At 42.9% G+C, this 21,974-nt stretch overlaps 1 protein-coding gene across 6 annotated transcripts in view; it reads left to right on the top strand.

The window, feature by feature from the left end:
- LOC140725242 (uncharacterized) overlaps window positions 1-21,974 on the top strand; it is a 373,081-nt gene that overhangs the window by 254,869 nt on the left and 96,238 nt on the right. For all 6 annotated transcript variants that reach the window (XM_073040438.1, XM_073040435.1, XM_073040437.1 and 3 more), the window contains one exon: window positions 14,870-15,054. In XM_073040438.1, coding sequence (XP_072896539.1) covers window positions 14,870-15,054 — 185 coding nt within the window. The remainder of the gene's footprint in view (window positions 1-14,869; window positions 15,055-21,974) is intronic.

Here is a 21,974-nt window from a genome sequence, read left to right as displayed (position 1 = left end):
TTCTTCTAATACATAAAGTGTAAAAAGGTGAGAGTAGATATTGAACCACTGGAAAATGATGCTGGAGAGGTAGTAATGGGGACCAAGGAAATAGTGAAAGAACTGAGTAAATATTTTGCGTCAGTCTTCACTGTGGAAGACACTAACAGAATGCCAGAAGTTTAAGTTTTTCAGGGGGAAGAAGAGAGTGAAGTTGCTGTTACTAGTGAGAAGTTGCTTGGGAAACTGCAAGGTCTGAAGGTAGATAAGTCACCTGGACCAAATGGTGTACACCTCAGGGTTCTGAAAGAGGGGCTGAAGAGATTGTGGAAACATTAGTAATGATCTTTCAAGAATCACCAGATTCTGGCATGGTTCTGGAAGACAGGAAAATTGCAAATGTCACTCCACGTTTCAAGAAGGGAGAGAGGCAGAAGAAAGGAAATTATACACCAATGAGTCTGACTTCAGTGATTGGGAAAATGTTGGAATTGATTGTTAAGAATGAGGTTTCAGAGTACTTGGAGGCGCATGATAAAATAGGCCAAAGTCAGCATGGTTTCCTTAAGGGAAAATCCTGCCTGACAAATCTGTTGGAATTCTTTGAAGAAATAACAAGCAGGATAGACAAGGAGAATTGGAGGATGTTGTGTATTTGGTTTCTCAGAAGGCCTTTGCCAAGGTGTCACACATGTGGCTACTTAAGTTAAGAGCCCATGGTATTACAGGAAAAATACTAGCATTGGCTGATTGGCAGGAGGCAAAGAGAGGGAATAAAGGGGGCTTTTCTGGTTGACTGCTAGTTTCTAGTGATATTCCACAGAGGTCTGTGTTGGAACCTCTTCTTTTTATATCATACGTTAATGATTTGGATGATGGAATTGATGGCTTTGTGGCCAAGTTTGCAGAAGATAGGAATTTATCTGGAGGGACAGACAATGTTGAGGAAGTAGAGGAAGGATTTTGACAGACTAGGAGAATGGACAAAGAAGTGGCAGGTAGAGTATAGTGTTGAGAAGTGTGTGGTCATGCAGTTTGGTAGAAGAAATAAAAGCATAGACTATTTTCTAAATAGTCAGAAAATTCAAAAGTCTATGGTCAAAAGGGACTTGGAAGTCCTTGTGCAAGATTCCTTAAAGGTTAATTTTCAGGTTGAGTCAATGGTGAGGAAGGCAAATGCAATGATAGCATTCATTTTGGGAGGACTAGAATATAAAGGATGTAATGTTGAAGCTTTAAAAAGCACTGGTGAGTACTCATTTGGAGTATTGTGAGTAATTTTGGGCCCCTTGTTTAAGAACGGATGTGGACCAAGCAAACTTAGAGGACCAAGAAGACTCCAGCCCTTCATATAGCAAGCTGGAATGTCAGGACCGCGTGTCCTGGGCTCATTAATAGCATCCAATAGCCTATGAAGCATGTAAGACTGCCATCATAGACAGAGAACTCTGCAGACTGAATACTGAGGTTGTCTGCCTTCAGGAGACTCATTTGGCAGATGGTGGCTCTATAGAGAGTCGAACTACACCTTCTTTTGGCAAGGGAAGTCTCCGGGGAGCCAAGACTATGGTGTCTGTTTTGCAGTGAGGAATACATTTGCCGCAGCTGCTGAGCTCCCATTGGGGGGAGCAGACAGAATCCTCCCTCTCTGCCTATCAGCATCATCTGTCCCAGTTAACTTCATCAACATCTATCCCCCCACTCTCGGCGCTACCCCCAAAGATAAAGATCTCTTCTAAGGGGCACTGCATAATGCATTATCCAAGATACCTAGCACTGAAAGCACAGGAGCTCCTGTTGGGAGAATTCAATTCTAGACTGGTGAAATCTGGCCCAGCTGTTTGGGCCATTACGGAGTGGGTAAGGTGAACAAAAATGGGTAGAGGCTGCTAAAACTGTGCTGTTACCATGGACTGTGTATGACCAACATATTTTTCCAATGCAAAGAGCTTCACAGAGTCTTATGGAAACACCCATGATCTCACCATTGGCATCAGCTAGTCCTTGTCATCACCAGGTCTGCAGATCTCAGAAGTGTCTTTATCACCTTCAGCTATCACAGTGCAGACTGTGACACCTACCACTCCCACTCCCTGGTAGCCAGAAAAGTGAGGATTACACCTAAAAAGCTGAACCACTCTAAGAGAAAGTGTTGACCATGCATCAACACTTATGCAATCAGTGCCAAACAAATGCGGAAGTTCACTGACTTATCTGAAGATACTGTGTCAGTCTCCACCTATGACAACAACTCAATCAAAAGAAAGTGGATCTATCTCCGTGATGCCATCTACAACTCAGCCATCTCTGCGTTCAGTAAGAGAGAACACATATAAGCAGACTGGTATGAGGAAAGCTGGGAAGAAATGGAAGCAGTGTCTGAAGCCAAAAGAAAAGCCCTCCTTACCTATAAAAATTATCCCAACACCAGCAACCTGAAAAACAAGGTCCAGAAAATTGTTTGCCGCCACACCAACATCTGCTGACTGAACCTGTATCCAGACTGCTGTAGACACATGGAATGTGTAAGGCATATATGAAGGCATCAAAGAATCCACAGGTCCCTCTGTCACCAAGATTGACCTTCTGAAGCCTAAGACTGGAGAAGTCATATCTGATCAAGGCAAGAAGCTTTACCGCTGGGTTGAACACTACATAGGGTTACAAGTGCTGTGCTCAAGGCCACCCCAGATTTACCAGTCATGGAGGAGCTAGATCCAATGCCTCAGCATAGCCATTGACTATTTCACTTGTGAGAAGGCCCCTGGAAATGATAGTATCCCTCCAGAAGTTTTGAAGAGTGGCAAACCAGCACTGCCACACCATCTGCGTGAGTTCTTCTGTTTCTGCTGGGAGAAAGGCTACGTTCCACAATAAATGCAAGATGCCGGCATTGTCACCTTGTACAAGTACAAGGCCAGTTACAGAGGCTTAACAACTACCATGACATCTCCCTCCTCAGCAACATGGGAAAGGTCTTTACCTGAGTCGTTTTGACTTGGCTGCAGGACCTCGCTAGGTGTGTCTACCCAGACTCACAGTGTAGTTTTAGAGCAGGCAGATTCATTGTGGATCTTCTCACTATGCCAGCAGCAGGAGAAATGTGGAGACAGCAAAAAACACTCTTCATCACATTCATTGACTTGACAAAGGTGTCAAGTCAAGTCACTTTTTCTTGTCATTTCGACCATAACTGCTGGTACAGTACATAGTAAAAACGAGACATTTTTCAGGACCTTGGTGTTACATGAAACAGTACAAAAACTAGACTGAACTACGTTAAAAAAAAAACACAAAAAAACTACACTAGACTACAAACCTACCCAGGACTGCATAAAGTGCACAAAACAGTGCAGGCATTACAATAAATAATAAACAAGACAATGGGGCAGTAACTTGGTGTCAGTCCAGGCTCTGGCTATTGAGGAGTCTGATAGCTTGGGGGAAGAAACTGTTACATAGTTTGGATGTGAGAGCCCAAATGCTACAGTGCCTTTTCCCAGATGGCAGGAGGGAGAAGAGTTTGTATGAGGGGTGCGTGGGGTCCTTCATAATACTGTTTGCTTTGCGGATGCAGCGTGTAGAGTAAATGTCCATAATGGTGGGAAGAGAGACCCCAATGATCTTCTCAGCTGACCTCACTATCCGCTGCAGGGTCTCACGAACTGATAAGGTGCAATTTCTGAACCAGGCAGTGATACAGCTGCTCAGGATGCACTCAGTAGAACCCCTATAGAATGTGATGAGGATGGGGGGTGGGAAATGGACTTTCTTCAGACTTCGCAGAAAGTAGAGACACTGCTGGGCTTTCTTTGCTATGGAGCTGGTGTTGAGGGACCTGGTGAGATTCTCTGCCAGGTGAACACCAAGAAATTTGATACTCTTAACGATCTCTACTGAGGAGCCGTCGATGTTCAGTGGGGAGTGGTTGTTCTGTGCCCTCATGAAGTCAACATCCATCTCTTTTGTTTTGTTCACATTCAGAGACAGGTTGTTGGCTCTGCACCAGTCCGTTAGCCGCTGCACCTCCTTTCTGTAAGCTGACTCGTCGTTCTTGCTGATGAGACCCACCACGGTCGTGTCATTGGCAAACTTGATGATGTGGTTCGAACTGTGTGTTGCAGCACAGTCATGGGTCAACAGAGTGAACAGCAGTGGACTGAGAACACAGCCCTGGGGGGCCCCTGTGCTCAGTGTGATGGTGTTGGAGATGCTGCCTCCGATCTGGACTGACTGAGGTCTCCCAGTCAGGAAGTCTAGGATCCAGTTGCAGAGGGAGGTGCTCAGGCCCAGGAGGCTCAGCTTTCCAATCAGTTTCTGAGGGATGATTGTGTTGAATGCTGAACTAAAGTCTATGAACAGCATTCAAACGTATGTGTCTTTTATGTCCAGGTGGGTTAGGACCAGGTGGAGGGTGATGGCAATGGTGTTATCTGTTGAGCGGTTGGGACGGTACCCAAACTGACCTGGTCAGCAGATTTGGGTTTTTCAGATTGCTGTAGAAGATAGGCTGTCCTCCAAAACTGCAGGGTATAATCACTTCCTTCCATGAAGGCATGCACAGGTACTGTCTGCTTTAATAGCGCAACTTCAGAAGCCTTTCCAGAGAGAAACGGTGTAAAGCAACGCTGCGTTCTGACACCGACCCTCTTCAGCACCTTGTTCTCCATGCTATTTCAGTATGCTTTTGGAGCAAGTGCCGAGGGTATCTAGCTACCTGCCAGAGCTGACAGCAAGCTCTTTAACATTGCTTGCCTTCACTCCAAGACCAAGAACCATGAGGTCTGCATCCACCAGCTGTTGTTCGCTGACAACCCAGTACTGACTACCCACACAGAAGGCCAACTACAGCATCTGCTCGTCCACATGTCCCATGCCTGGAAGGGGTTTGGGGCAACCATCAGCTTGAAGAAGACTAATGCCATTGCCCGGGACACTGACTCCCTCCTATCCATCACCATCGATGGTCAAACTCTAGAGGTAGTTGACTCCTTCATCTATCTTACAACCATCACAAAAACACCTAATTCCTGATGCACAAGTGCATTTAATTATTTATTATTTATTATTATTAAAGCCTGAAGTAGAGCCACGCCACCCAGTAATCTTCCAGTTTAATCCGAGCCTAATCATGGGTCAGTTTACAATGACCAATTAAGGAGATAACTTCCCAGTACTTTGAGATGGCTACCTTAGCTATTTTATATCTGAGGGGCAACAAGAAGGTGGGATCACTGCTGCCTAATAGATTGAGTTTTGTGCCAGCTTCGAGGTCTTCAAGCAGTTTTGAACTCAGATGGCTAAAAGCTGTGTATTTTACCATCAGCTTCTTGCTGAGAATTGGCTGCTGAGATATGAATGGGGAGGCCGGGTTGCACCCAGCAATCTTAAGGAGCAGATTGCCTTATACTTATAGGCTTAGGTTAGTACTGCATCACACACCTTTTCAGGGGATAAACCCCCAATGATTTAATTTTAAGATCTTTCATGGAACACTATTTCCACATTTTACTATAATGAGCTATGTATACCATGAAATTGTAAAGTATGGACTTAGGATAAAGAACTGTATTCAGTAAAACTTTATGTAGCCTGGTGTACAGGCATTACTGGTAATAACATTTTGGGAAGCACAATGTGCTGATGGCTTGATTTAGATATACCCTCTGAAATCAATAATAACAGAGACTTGCTAGTCATTCAGTGGCTGTGAAAAGAGAAGGCTGTTCTTTATTTGGCAGCTTGTGAACCAGCTTGTCCACAGAAGATGTGCCAGTGTAGCTGATGAGAAACACTGTGAAAGTGACAGAGTCTGGATGTAAGGATAGTTCCTTGCAGCTGACAGAGCAGAGATGGTCCTCGGTTGGGTCCTCATACCACACAGCTGCAGCTTTACATCTCTGGGCACATGCAGTGGCAGGAGTCTGAAGCCAGCCTGGCTAGCAGACAGTTAGATTAGCAAAAGGCCCAGAAGCCTTGTTCTGATGTAGAGCACTATTTCTGCTACTTCATCCACATAATTCTTTATTCACCTGTTTGGTTTTCTGATTAGAGCTGCTTTACAGATTTTTTTCAGTTCCTTGTCTGAGGTCTTCTCCAGATACATGCACAACCAGTTAGCAATATTTTAATGTTGCTAACTGGAGCTTCTACAAAATATAAAAATGTCAAGACATTTATTCCTTTGGAAATCATGGCCATTTTTGTCTATTCTGTAAAAATTCAGAACTTTATTATGGATAATGTGGAATTTTATCAATTTTCATACAGTAATTTAAGTTATAGATTTGAATGTTTTTGATTTGTGCCAAATCCAAAGCAGTGTGTAATGTAGGTATGTACATTGTTGAGAGCTTGATCGCTGAGGGGTAATAACTGTTCCTGAACCTGGTGGTGAGAGTCCTGAGGATCCTGTTACCTTCTTCTTGATGGTAGCAGCAAGAAGGGAGTATGGCCTGGATGGTGGTGGTCCAGGTGAGTCCCCAATAATGGATGCTGCTTTCCTGTGACAACTCTTCGTGTAGATATGCTCAATGGTTGGAAGGCCTTTGCCTGTGATGGACTGGGCTGTTTCCACTACTTTTTGTAGGATTTTCCATTCAAGGGCATTGGTGTTTCCATACCAGGCTCTGATACAGCCAGTCAATATGCACTCCACTACACATCTATAGAAGTTCATCAAAATTTTAGATGTCATGCCAAATCTTTGCAAGCTCCTAAGGAAGTAGAGGCACTGCTGTGTTTTCTTCATATTTGCACTTACATGTTGGGTCCAGAACAGGTCCTCTGAAATGATAACGCCAAGGAATTTAAAGTTGCTGATCCTCCAATGAGGACTGGCTCAGGAATCTCTGGTTTCCTTTTCCTGAAGTCACTAATCAGCTCCCTTGCTCTTGCTAACTTTAGTAAGAGGCTGTTGCTATGGCACCACTCAGCCAGATTTTCAAGTCTCCCTCTATATTCTGATTCATTATTACCTTTAATTCAGCTAGTGACAGTGGTGTTGTCAGCAAATTGAGTATGGCATTGGAGCTTTGCTTAGCCACACAGTTATATTTATTCAGATCTACAGATGAGTCATTGAACATGGCCCAGTACACTAATTTGAAGCAATACTGTAGCTGCTCTTCTGCCTCCCATGGCCACCTCTTTGTTGACCTCATCTCTGGACCTTCGGTCTTTACCCTCTGCCTGTATGCAGTTAAGTGATCAGACTTACTGAAATGCAGTCTGGGCATGGAACGATAGGCATTTTTTAACTCTATAACAAATGTCTAGTGTATTGGGACCTCTAGTGCTACAAGTTATAAGCTTGTGATAATTGAACAGGGTTTTCTTCAAACAAGCCAAGTTGAAGTCCACAACTATGATTTGAAATGTGTTGAGATGGACTGTTTCTTGTTTAAAGATGGCATCATGCAGTATTTCAAGCACTTGATTACAGTCAACCTTTGGTGGTATGTCAACTGTAGTCAGGATTATGGAGGAGAACTCCCTAGGTAAATAGAACAGACAGCTTTTGGTTGTTAGGCATTCAAGGTCGGGGGAATATGAGTTTAACAACGCTGCCACATCAGAGCACCACTGAGAATTTATCATGAAATACACACCTCCATTTTGCTTTTTCCAAATCAGCAGTTTGTTCCATCCTGTGAATTGAGAAGCCTTCGTGTTTGATTCTCGTATCTGGCATACTGGGTTTAAGCCATGTCTCAGTCAAACATAGAACATAAGAATTTCTCATTTCATTCAATGCAGCAATCTTCCCCTCAGGTTCTTAATTTTGCTTTCCAGTGACTGCATATTTACTAACAATATGCTGGGCAGAAGGGGTCTCCTTCCTCTGTTTCAGCCTGGCTTGGATTCCCCCCCCCCCTTCCTTGCTTCCTGCCATGACAACAAACCTTTGTCTGTTTATAGGTGCTATACCTGTTTGCTTGAGAGTTAAGTCACTGAGTACTTAGTATCATGAAACCTGTAGATCATTAAGTTGATTTAAAAGTACATTGCTCAAAGTGAAATTACATGCTGCAGGTTGCAGTGATTGATCTTTATTGTCTCCCACCTTCTCATTATTTTTTCTTGTTTCTTCCTTCCCTTCCTTTTTTCCTTTCTCTGCAGTTTTAATTTTTTCTATTTCTTATCAAAGGTTATGAACCTGAAATGTTAACTGTTGCATGTTTTAAATAAACTGTTGTATGCCGTAACTAAATGTTGCCTATCTATTCATTTGTGGGTTGTAATTTCTGATATATGTACTGTATATTAGCACTTGCTGCCCATTCCTAAATGTCCCTGAGAAGAAGATGGCAAGCTGCCAACTTAAGTCTGAAGTACATCTTGTTTATTGGATTAAAATTTACTGCAGAATGCCAGGACAAAAAATCCAAATTGATATCCAAGTACAAGTGAATTTTCAAACTGATATTTACCTTTTTAAATTCAAAGCTGAGTTTATTGCCATAGGTACAGGTACAATGGAAAGCCTACCTGCAGCATCGCAAACACATAACATCGTATGAGCAGCATTCACAAGCAAAGCATGAGTTAAACCTGAATTGCACACACTTTAAGAGAAAGAGCAGAATTCAAACAAAAAATGTTCAAAGTACATATATGTTATCATATACCACTCCGAGATTCATTTTCATGTGGGCATACTCAATAAATCCAATAATCATAAAGGAATCAATCAATGAAAGACCGCACCAACAGGCAGATAACCAGTGCAAAAGAAAACAAACTGTGCAAATGTAAAAAGAAAGAAAAAAATTAATTAATACTAATAAATAAATAAGCAATAGATATCAAGAACATGTCCTTGAAGTGAGTCCATAGTTTGTGGGAAGAAAGTCATGTCTCGGCCCGAAAAGTCTACTGTGCTTTTTCCTAGAGATGTTGTGTGGCCTGCTGCGTTCCACCAGCATTTTGTGTGTGTTGCTTGAATTTCTAGCATCTGCAGATTTCCTCGTGTTAAGGTGGTAGTAGTGTTACTGAACTGGTAATGTTTAGGATTGTGCAGGTTTCTTCAAAAGCTGAATGGTTGAAGGGGAGTAGCTGTTTTTGAACCTGGTGTTGTGAGACTTCTGTACTTCCTGCTTGATGACAGGTGCAAGAAGATGGCATTGCCCAAAAAGTAGGGATCTTTAATGGATGTTGCCTTCTTGAGGCAGAGCCTCCTGTATTCCGTTGGTTGGTATGGGTCAAACTACTTTTATCTCGCTCTACCCAATGTTCTGTCCAAATATACATTGCCAGAACATAGGTAATAGTCCTTTTATCTCTCTGAACATTTAATGCCAGTATTGCGGTTGAATTGTGCTTAGATAGGATATATACCGCTTGCAAAATCAATTTATTTAGTAATTGTGTTTCTTAGAGCACAATTACAGCTACCATCCTTAGTAAAATCAGGGCAATTTCTTCAAAAAGATTGTGCTTTCATTTGTGCACTTATCAAAAATTATGGCTGCTCAGCTGTTGGGTGCTTGAGGTCGATATGAATTTGGGATGTTTATGCCAAAGAAGATGCCACATATTTGGTGAATTCCTTTAAAGTCTACAGCAAACATCCATGAACTAAGTAAATGATTTGTAGGCATGTGCAGGAGTACTCCCAGGGAAGTATGCAGGTACATGTTCTCTGTACAAGAAGACCTTGGAAACCATCACAGTTCCAGCTAGGTAAGATACTTTTGAGGAGGTTTCTGTAATGACAGGAGTCCAGTCTGCAGATGCTTTCACAGTACAGAAAAAAGCCTGTGTGCATATGGCCAACTCCAGTGGACTGAGGAAATACTGGAGTTTGAGTGGCCTGCCTGGTACAGCAGTGAGCAGATGATCATGAGATGTGACATAGGTCAACTGTAGTCTGGCATGATGTGAGGATAAGAAACTGAGAATTACTTCTGTGAGTGAAGCAGTGAAGGCACTTTCGCATGTTGTATTTAAAGTCAAGAATCGCAGTTGGAATATATGGGCGGTGACTCTTTAAATAGCACCATTCAGGGGAAATGGGCAAAGTAGATGCTGGTTTGCTTGATGTATACATAAGTACCGTTGTTTTACTTGAAAATTTCTCTGCAGATGTTGTATTCTACTACTGTTGATATTGATAATGGTGAAAAAATGTAAATATTGCAAAGAATGAGAAGACGTAATCCCAAATAGACACTTGTAGACCTGGGAAGCTGTGTAAAATTGCTCCACTGTGAAACATCAAAACCATGTTGGTTTTGGAGTTGTGTGAATGAATTTTTACCTTGATCTGTAAAAGGCTTTGACACTTTAAAGTTTACATTTTCTTAGACTGAGTTTCTCAGCATTTCTGAAATATGCTTTCCTTTGAGTAGACCAGTATCATATCATTTGGCTTCCTGTGCCTTTATCAACTTTAGAAGAAGGCAGTAGACCCTGGGCAAGAACATGGTCAGGCCAAGGCTGTGATCAGGTATGCAGCCATGTGATCCTAATGAAATCCAAAATGGGGTTTGGTGGGTATGTTACTAGTGGTAAGTGTCTCTTGATAATACTGTCAGTGGCACTCTCTGTCACTTTGCAGATGATTGAGAGTATACCAACTGGAGTGTGATTAGTGTGAGCTGGTTTATATTGTTCCTCTTTTTCTGAACTTTGTAGCTGTAGAATTTTCCATTTTGGTGTGTAGATACCAGTGTTGGAACTGTACTGGAATTGGCTTGGTTCTGGGTTGGTCCTCAGTACCACTGCCAGGAAGTTGTCTGTTCCATAGCCTTACTTTAAACAATGCTTCCAGCTTTCTTTTTCATATCAGAATGTAAGAATAGCTCTGTGGAATTCTGGTCCTGCCTCCAAAGTAGTTAATAGGTCTGACCACTTCAAGCTATATGCTTGGTCTCATGCAAATTTGGTTCCATTTGTATTTTTTGGATAGTCACCAGCACCAAATAAATATTATTTTAAAATAAGTCATTGTAGTATAGCATTTATGGTTACCTCTTAACTCAATCTCTATCAATGGTTCCCTATTTGTTCATCAGCATTTGCACATGTTTTTATCCTTACAGATTTATTAATGTGAACACTTTGGATTCTGAAATATGGAATAGTGGTCTTTAGGTCATCTTCTGTTTCTCCCATAATCCAACAATTGATCATCCACCCTTCGATTTTTTTGGCCCAACTAGTCCTTGCCAACCATGATGGTCATTTAACTTGTCCCGATTTCCTGCATTTGGTCCATATTCCTCTAAACTCCACTCCTACTTATACTTATCCAAAGCTTCTTAAGTAATACAGTTGCACCTGCCTCTACAACCCTTTGCATGTTAAACTTGCACATCAGGTCTTTTTTAAATCTTTACTCTATGACCCCAAATCTATTGCCTCTAGTTTTGGGCTCCCCTATCCTGGGAAAATGACTGTTACTAGCTACTGTATCTATGCATCTCATAGTTTTATGTGTTTTGCTAAGCTCACCCCTCATTCTCCTACATTCCAAGGACTAAATACCTAGCCTGGCCAACTTCTCCCTATAACTCAGGCCCTCTCATCTTAGCAATATCCTCGTGTCTTTTCTGCACTCTTTCTAATTTAACCTCATCTTTCCCATAACATTGTACACAAAGTGTGGCCTCACTAACAACTTATGCAATATTATGTCCTCAGTGGCTTGACTGATGCAAAACAACTTTTTCACTACCATGTGACACTGCTTTCAGCAAACTAGGCCCTTGTGCTCCTAGGTTCCTCTGCTCCATTATACTGCCCAGTGCCATCCCATTCACAGTACAAGTCCATGCTGACTTAATCTTTCCAAATTGTCTCACCGCACAATCACCGGTATTAAAAATCATTTGCTACACTTCAGCTCACTTTCCTAAATGATTAAGATCCCAGTGTAGTCTACAATAACCTACTTCACTATCAACAATATCTCCTAATTATGTGTCAAACACAAACTTAATGATCAAGCCTTGTACATTTGCATCCAAATCACTTATAAATAATAGGTGTCCTTGCAGTACACTGCTGGTCACCGGTCTCCATTCCAAGAAACTGTCTTTAGCCATCACATTCTGCTTTGTACTTCAAAGCCAATTTTGAATCCACCTAAATAGCTCTGTCTGGATTCCATGGGAACTAACCTTCCTGATCAGTCTGCCGTGCGGGACCTTGTGGAAAGTGTTGCTGAAGTTCAAATAGACCATATCCATTGTCCTACCTTCATCTATGTTTTTGGTTACTTTGTCAAGCATGACTTCCCACTCACAAAGCCATGCTAATTCCTCCTGAACAGACTCTATCTATCCTAATGCTGCTAGCTGCAGTTCTTCAGAATTCTGGCCAGCAACTTCCCCACCACTGATGTCAGTGATCAGTTTGTAGCTTCTTGGCTTGTCCTTGCTAGCCTTTGTAAACAATGGAACAACTTCAGGAACTTCACCAATGGCTAACGATGAAGTAAATATCTCCACAAGAGACTCTGCAATGTCCTCTGTAGCCTCCCACAAAATCCGAGGGTGCACTCAGTCAGACCCTGGGGATTAATCCAACATAATGCATTGTAAGACTACAAATACCTCCTCCATGGTAATGTGAATGACCTCCTAAACCTCTTCACTTGTTTTCCTTTCATCCTCAGTAAACGTCAAGAAGAAATATTTGTTAACAATCCCACCTGTCTCCTACAGCTCAAGATACAAGGGGTTCTACTGTTTCCCTAGCCACCAGTTCACTCTTAGTATAGCCATGGGATTTTCTTTAACTGCTGAAGAAGATAGCACCAGCTAACATTCTCCACTAAACTACTTCTTCCACTTCTTTTACATTTTCTTTTACTTTCAAATGTGGTTCTGCTACTTGGTGGATGGTTTTCAGGCCAATTGAGCAATCTGGTGTCTCCGAGAGAATTCCGTGAGGCATCAAGTGAAGCATGCGGCATCAAGGTCAAGAAGCCTGAGGATGGGGCATGAGCCCGTGATCGACTCCATATCTTGCTGAATAAAGCACCTAGGAAGATTGAAATCATTGAGACAATTGCAGAAAGTGAGCGGATATTTGACACCATCTCCTAGTCTCTCCCTCGCTGCTGCCAGTTTCTCTCTCCATCTCACTCGCTGCTCCTGAAGGAAGGTCGCTGTATTTGAATAAGCAATTTCTCCCTCAGTGCTGTCAGAAAATGGTGCTGGAGCAAAGTTTAATCAACGCGGTGTGTGGATTGGACTCTGTGTTCACATTGTGATGTGTTTCTGGTTTCTAATCATTTCTTTATTTGTTGCTATTTTGGGCGATTTTGAATTGGGGCAGCAACGCTGGATTCTTTTGACTTTGTGTTTTATATACTGCGTTTTTTGCTTTTTTTGTTGCTATTTGCACGATTTGTTTTTCTTTTGTGTGTGGGAGGGTTGATGTTTTCTTTGAACAGAATCCATGATTTTTCTTTGTTTCCTGGCTGTCTGTGAGGAAGATGAATCTCAGAATTGTATACTTTGATAATAAATGTAATTTGAATCTTTAAACTTACCTGCCAGATCCGTCTCATACCCTCTCTATGCCTTGCTTATTTCTTAAGTGTATTATCATTTTTTAGTCATCAAGGGATTTGCTCAGTCCTGATCTTCTGAACCCTATGTGTGCTTCCTTCCTCTTGTTCAGAACCTCAATATCTGTTATCAGTCAAGGTTCCCGAAACTTACCAGGCTTACCCTTCACCCTAACAGGAGCATGCTGCTCTTGGGTACTTGTCACATTCTTGAAAGCCTTCCACTTGCCATTTGTTCCTTTCCTTTCCTTTCAAAGAGACTCATCCAGTTGACCTCTGCTAGATCCTGTCTTTTTCTCCCAAAATTAGCCCTGCTTTGGTTTAGAGCCATAACCTTTAAACATAACCTATGCTGTTCCATTATTATCTTAAAATTAATAGTTAATTGTTTTTCGAGCCACATTGCTCGACTGCCACTTCAGTTACTTAATCTGCCTCTTGTCCTGAGATCCTGTATTGCATTCTTACTGGAAGACCTCCCTATATATTGACTCAGGAACTTTCCTAGACACAATTCATCAATTGCATCCCATCCAGGCCAGGCCCTTAGCATTCTAGGTGGTTCACTGAATACCAGGAAAATTGTCCCTTGTTCTGCCTGTGTCATTTGTACCAACAACCTTTGGCTAGTTACCCTCTTTGAACTTTCTTGGAGATACTCTTGACCTTGGAAACTGGGAGGCAACATACATCCTGCCATCTGGATGTCTAATTCCGAAGTATGGACTCAAATCCCATCAGGACTACTGGGAAATATAAATTCAGTTAAATAATCTGAAATGATAATTGGTATCAGTGATGGTGATCTAATACAATAATTCCAGTCCACAACAAATTGGTTTTTCCTTGACTGCCCCTAACATAGCCTAGAAACCCACTCAAATTAGTCAGAAGTACTACAGCAAACCAGAATAAGAAATAATCTGTATTATGTATATTGACTTGTGCATTGACAACGACACAACTTGCACAGACCGCTGCATAAAATCTTCCTTGTGAGCATCTGGAAAAATCCCTTCTGCACCACAAGGATGGCGGTGATTAATAAAGAAGGGAATTGACAGTTTACATAATATGGTTGGGAAATAAAAGTGGCCCTCGTGTTCAATGTATGAATGTAAAGAATTCTGGACAACCATCAAACCTCTTTGAAGCAGATGCTGCAAGTGACAAGCTAGCTGATAGCTTAGAGCGTTAAATCCATTCCTTTGTAATTGGCCCAAATGATGGTGGCAAATAGTTAGTGTTATTTGTCCAATACAGGTGGTTGGAATTGATAAGGAGACATACTGATCTTGACTAATTATGCAGTCTTATTTCAATGAAAATGTTGTTCATTTAATATGGTACTTTTTCTGTTTGCTTCAGGAGGGTGGGATTCCAACACAGAAAGGCACTGTGGATATGACCATGTTGATGACGGGGCGGGAGAGAGCAGAGTACATCCGCTGGAAGAAGGAGCGAGAACAGATTGATCAGGAAAGGTTGGCACGTCACAAGAATTCCAAAGGAGAATGGAAAAGGGCATGGGATGCAAACAAAACTGAGGACATGTAGGTGTCTTTCCTCCCCTCTACAGTACTTAGGAAGTTATCATTTTGTATTTATCGAAATATAATTACTTGGATAGTACAGCAGTTGTAATGAAGTTAAATTTTTACCTTGTCATTGCTGATATTTTCCACCATAATTTCAAAACTCAAAATTTTTATCGAAGTATGTACAGTACATTCCAATTAATTGGGCCATTTGTTAATTGGGACAGTTGTTTATTTGGGAAAACTCTTAAAGAACAAAACAACTAATCAAGAAAGTGGCTGGGATTCCCTTCGCTTATTTGGGACACTATGCTGCTTAATTGGGACAGGAGACCATTGCAGTTTCTAATTAGTATTAGTTGTGTGCACTTCTGTGGCCATTAGATACTACATCATGCTTGGAGTGAACAGTTTTTAAATAGCATCAATTGTGTGTGTTTGTGTTGAAAAAGCAGTAGTTTTGGTTATTGATAGTTGATGAGAAATAGCAATAAAGCAATTCATAACAGTTTCTCTCACTACAGTTTCAAGTATTCAGGCTTGGAAATGCTTGAAACAGTTGGGTGTGAAAATGGAATGATTTCACTACTTCAATGATTTAGGATCTACAAAGAATTTGAAGCATCTTGAATATCACCCTTGGTCCCCACCAGACATTCAGTTCTCACTTGTGGCTCCAAGTAGCTGTTTGCACGCATCAGCGGCCACACCCTGGTGCACCACTTCTACAGGCAGGTTACATGAGGTGAAGGTAGCCAGTGGGTCTTGTACCCCTATGAAATAGGAACATGTCTGTCCTAGCATGTGAAGTCAGCTCTGGTGGACTGGGCAGATGACATCTACAGTGAGATGAGATCGAACGGCCAGGAAGGCGGTTCTGCATTGCTCTGTGACGAGTGTAGGGCAGGATCATCTACTACAACCCAGTTGTGATGACTACTTGTACTACTGGACCTGGACTTTTGAGGTCAAGAGAGAGCCCCAGTGCAGGGCTTTTTCACTCTTAAAAACTCTTCTACACAGGTTTCCTATTCATCATACAATGGACAACCACCCTTATAATGGTAGTTTGTCTTTTTTTAAAAAATATCTTTTTAACTATTTGCATGAAACTTCAGCTAATTGGGCAGCTGCTTAATTGGGCCAAAATGTATTCGTCCCGATGTCCCAATTAACTGGAATCCACTGTACACCATGTACAACCTTAAGATTCATCTTCATGCTGGCACTCACAAAAAAAAGGAACACAATAGCATCCACGAAAAACGACACACAACAAAAACTGAGAAACATCCAAAGTACAAAAGAGGACAAATCATGCAAGTAGTAAAAAAAATCTTTAAAAATACCTAGAATGTGAACTGCAGATTTCCAAAAGTGAGTACACAGCTGCAGAGTCAGTTCAGCACTGAGACAAGTGAAACTGGTCCAGGATCCTGATGTCTGCAGGGCAACAACTGCTCCCGAATCTGGTGACATAGGACTCAAGCCTCCTGCACTCTGATAGTAGTAGCAAGAAGAGAAGGAGATGGGTCAAACACAGATAGACAATGCTAAACACCAGTTCATTTTTCACTCTCAAGTATTGAATCTTTATTCTGGACTGAAGTCTGCCTCAGCAATGGCTGTACCTGCATTCTTGAGCCAAGTTTGATGAAACCTTCCAAAGGTCGTAAAATCACTAGTACGTTACCACATGGTAGGCTTATTCAGAAAGTCAGAAGGCATGGGATCCAGGGAAGTTTGGCCAGGCGGATTCAGTAATGGCTTGCCTGCAGAAAGCAGAGGGTCATGGTGGAGGGAGTACATTTGACTTTTCATGATTTTTATTAACGACCTGGATGTGGGGGTAGAAGGGTGGGTTGGCAAGTTTGCAGATGACACAAAGGTTGGTGGTGTTGTGGATAGTGTTGAGGATTGTCGAAGATTGCAGAGAGATATTGATAGGATGCAGAAGTGGGCTAAGAAGTGGCAGGTGGAGTTCAACCCGGAGAAGTGTGAGGTGGTACACTTTGGAAGGACAAACTCCAAGGCAGAGTACAAAGTAAATGGCAGGATACTGTGGAGGAGCAGAGGGATCTGGGGGTACACGTCCACAGATCCCTGAAAATTGCCTCACAGGTAGATAGGGTAGTTAAGAAAGCTTATGGGGTGTTAGCTTTCATAAGTCGAGGGATAGTGTTTAAGAGTTGCGGGGTAATGATGTAGCTCTATAAAACTCTGATTAGGCCACACTTGGAGTACTGTGTCCAGTTCTGGTCGCCTCACTATAGGAAGGATGTGGAAGCATTGGAAAGGGTACAGAGGAGATTTACCAGGATGTTGCCTGGTTTTGAGAGTATGCATTATGATCAGATGTTAAGGGAGCTAGGGTTTTACTCTCTGGAGAGAAGGAGGTTGAGAGGAGACATGATAGAGGTATACAAGATATTAAGAGGAATAGATAGAGTGGACAGCCAGTGCCTCTTCCCCACTGCTCAATACAAGAGGACATGGCTTTAAGGTAAAGGGAGGAAAGTTCAAGGGGGATATTAGAGGAAGGTTTTTTACTCAGAGAGTGGTTGGTGCGTGGAATGAACTGCCTGAGTCTGTGGTGGAGGCAGATACACTAGTGAAATTTAAGAGACTACTGGACAGGTATATGGAGGAATTTAAGGTGGAGGGTTATATGGGGGGGGGCAGGGTTTAAGGTTTGGCACAACATTGTGGGCCGAATAGCCTGTACTGTGCTGTATTGTTCTGTTCTATTTAGACATTTCAAAAGGACATTTCTTAAGGGGAAGTTACAGGCTGCGGATTGCATTAATTATAAATCAGAAGAAATATATTTAGTAGTTTAGTGAAGTGTCAATAAAATTTTGCTATATGTCACCATCGCCGTCTTGGGAAGATGAGTTAAACTGGCAGTCCCAGAATCAATGAACAGAAACTTATGGTTATGATACATAAATGGAAAAAGGAGTTAAATTGATTCACTCCAAAATCATATGCAGATTTTTTCAATGTGTGATCAACCTGCAACAGTTGAGCTTAATGCAGATATTAGATCAATTTTGTGCTATATGTAAAATGTCTTGACGCAGGCAGCACTTTGTTTATTGTTCAGCACCTGCATGCTTCAGGAGAAAATAGCTGGTGCTCTTTTGCATTTAAAATTGGTCTTAAAGAGAAGATCCATTTTGGCTGGCGCAGGGCATGTGTTTAATTTCAGAGGTGAATTTAAACCGTGGTAAGAGTGAAGAATGACTGATGTAAGTATGTACAAAGTAAGAGCAGAAGTGAATTATGGCTTCGACCTTGTCAATAAGATGCTCCACCTCAAATCTACTTTCTCACTCTCACTCGATCCCTTTAGAGTCCAAAAGTCTATTGAACCTTGCCTTGAATGTATTTAAAGACTAAACATTCACTACCCTTCAAGTGGGGCATTTCAGATTTGCAACTATCTGATGGAGAAATTTGAAACCAAATAGTTGATTCTGAGGCTATAACTTCTAGTTCTAATTTCCCCAGAAGAGGGAAACAGTCCCTTACCAGCATAAAGAGTGGTTGTCGGCTTTTCAGGTATTGGGTTGAAAGGCTTGGAAAGGAGGTGTTTTCCCATATGTAGACATGAGAGACTGCACATAGTGGAATTTGAAGCAAAATCCAACTGCTGGAAGAATTCAATGAGTCAGGCAGCATCTGTGGAGGCAACATGGTGGTTGATGTTTCAGGTCAAGACTTTGTATCAGTCTCCCGAGAGTTGTTTAACTTGTGAATTCTTCTATGATTTTCTCTATCTCTGGAAACTGAAGGGAGTGGAGGATGAATAAATTTCTCTTGATACATGATGAGTAGACAACAAGAATAGATAGCTGCAGAAGATAAAACCAAAAATAACAGAGAGAGCCAGAAAGCCATAGAGAAAGAGGGATTTCAAAAGAAGTGAATGGGAGCAGTTGGGACATTCTGTGCCCCACATTTCCTGAGGAGATGTTGGATTGTAAGTAATTTGGCATTTGGAAGAAGCCAATTAAAAGAAGTTAAGTTTAAGCATAGTGGCCAATGTATGAGTTGGCCAGTGTTAGAGTGGGGAGTTGAATCTTTGGCTCAAGAGGCTTAGGCTTAGTTAAGAAGATTTTACCTCCCCCCCCCCCACTTCCCCCCTTTCTCCTTGGGTTCTGGGAACATAGGGAGACCTCCAGCATCCCTGATGACTACACCTGCAAAAAGTACATTAAGGAGTTAGAATTGGATAAACTCTCAATCATTTGGGAAGCTGAGAGATTGATAGACAGGACATGCAAGGAAGTAGTTGCACCCAAGGTAAGCACAAAGTACACTGCAGATGCTGTGGTCAAATCAACACGTACAAAAGCTGGATGAACTCAGCAGCATCCGTTGAAATGAGCGGTCAACGTTTCGGGCCGAGACCCTTTGTCAGGACTGAAGAAGGAGGGGGTAGGGGCCCTATAAAGAAGGTGGGGGGATCAGGAAAGATCAAGGGGTGGGGGAGGGGAAACAGGGAGGGGATAGGCAGGAGAGATGAAGAAGGAATGTAAGGGGAAAGCACTATGGGTAGTAGAAGAAGACAGAATCATGAGAGAGGTGGTAGGCAGCTAGAAGAGGAGGCAGAGTGAAAGTGGGATGGTGGAAGGGAGAGGGAGGGAATTACCGGAAGTTGGAGAATTCGATGTTCATACCAAGGGGCTGGAGACTACCCAGACAGTATATGAGATGTTGCTCCTCCAACCTGAGTTTGGCCTCATCATGGCAGTAGAGGAGGCCATGTATGGACATATCCGAATGGGAATGTGAAACAGAGTTGAAGTGGGTGGCAACCGGGAGATCCTATCTGTTGTGGCAGACGGAGCAGAGGTGCTCGACAAAGCGGTCCCCCAATCTGTGTCGGGTCTCGCCGATGTAGAGGAGGCCGCACTGGGAGCACCGGATGCAATAGATTACCCCAACAGACTCAGAAGTGAAATGTTGCCTCACCTGGAAGGACTATTTGGGGCCCATAATGGTGGTAAGAGAGGAGGTGTAGCACTTATGCTTGCAGGGATAAGTACCAGGTGGGAGATCTGTGGAGAGGGACGTGTGGACCAGGCAGTTCCGGAGGGAACGATCCCTGCAAAAAGCAGAAAGGGGTAGAGGGGAAAAGATATGCTTAGTGGTGGGGTCCTGTTGAAGGTGGCGGAAGTTGCGGAGGATAATATGCTGGATCCGGAGGCTGGTGGTGTGGTAGGTGAGGACAAGGGGAACATGGTCCCTGTTGTGGTGACGGGAGGATGGGATGAGGGCCGGTGCAGGAAATGGAGGAGATGCGTGTGAAGGCATCATTGATGACGGCAGAAGGGAAACCACAATTCGTAAAGAAAGAGGACATTTGAGATGTCCTGGAATTGAAAGCCTCATCCTGGGAGCAGATGCGGCGGAGACGGAGGAACTGCGAATAGGGAATAGCTTTTTTACATTTGGCAGGGTGGGAAGAGGTATAATCAAGGTAGTTATGGGAGTCAGTGGGTTTATAGAAGATGTCAGTGGACAGTCTGTCTCCAGAGATAGAGATCGAGAAAGGGGAGAGAAGTGTCCAAGATGGACCAAGTGAATTTGAGGGCTGGGTGAAAGTTAGAGGCAAAGTCAATGAAATTGACGAGCTCAGCATGGGTGCAGGAAGCAGCACCAATGTAGTCGTCAATGTAGCGAAGGAAAAGTTGGGGAGTGGTACCAGTATAGATTCGGAGCATAGACTGTTCCACATAACCCACGAAGAGGCAGGCGTAGCTGGGGCCCATGCAAGTGCCCATAGCTACACCCTTGGTCTGAAGAAAGTGGGAAGAGCTGAAAGAGAAGTTATTAAGTGTGAGTACCAGTTCCACCAACCGGAGGAGTGCGGTGGTGTTGGGGAACTGGTGAGGTCTATTAACCCGAAAGTAGCGGAGGGCTTTGAGGCCTTCTGGATGGGGAATTGAGGTGTATAAGGATTGGACATCCATGGTGAAAATGAAGCGGTCGGGACCGGGGAACTGGAAGTTATTGAAGAGGTGGAGGACGTAGGATGTATCCCAGATGTAGGTGGGGAGGGACTGAACTATGGGTGACAAAATCAAGTCAAGTCAAGTCAACTTTTATTGTCATTTTGACCATAACTGCGGGTACAGTGCATAGTAAAAATGAGACAACGTTTTTCAGGACACAGTACAAAAAACTAGACTGAACTACATAATTAAAAAAAACACAGAGAAAGCTACACCAGACTGCATAAAGTGCACAAAAACAGTGCAGGCATTACAATAAGTAATAACAGGACAGTAGGGCAAGCTGTCAGTCCAGGCTTCGGGTATTGAGGAGTCTGATAGCTTGGGGGAAGAAACTGTTACATAGTCTGGTCGTGAGAGCCCAAATGCTTCGGAGCCTTTTCCCAGACAGCAGGAGGGAGAAGAGATTGTATGAGGGGTGCATGGGGTCCTTCATAATGCTGTTTCCTTTGCGGATGTAGCGTGTAGTGTAAATGTCCGTGATGGCAGGAAGAGAGACCCCGATGATCTTCTCAGCTGACCTTACTATCCGTTGGCAGTGATGCAGTTGCTCAGGATGCTCTCAATACAACCCCTGTAGAATGTGATGAGGATGAGGGGTGGGAGATGGACTTTCCTCAGCCTTCGCAAAAAGTAGAGATGCTGCTGGGCTTTCTTTGCTATGGAGCTGGTGTTGGAGTCCAAATGGAGTCCAGGTAGGCAGATACAAGTTCAATGGGGCAGGAGCAGGCCGAAACTATAGGCCTACCAGGACAGTCAGGCTTGTGGATCTTGGGGAGGAGGTAAAAGCGAGCAGTGCGGGTTGTGGGAATTATGAGTTTTTTAGCTGAGGATGGAAGGTCTCCGGAGTTGATAAGGGCAGTGTTGGTACGGGAGACAATTGTTTTTTGGTGGGGGTCCTGTTCCAGGGGT

This window comes from Hemitrygon akajei, chromosome 3 (genome assembly GCF_048418815.1).
Source record: "Hemitrygon akajei chromosome 3, sHemAka1.3, whole genome shotgun sequence".
NCBI lineage: Eukaryota > Metazoa > Chordata > Chondrichthyes > Myliobatiformes > Dasyatidae > Hemitrygon > Hemitrygon akajei.
This window is presented reverse-complemented; position numbering and strand designations above follow the sequence as displayed.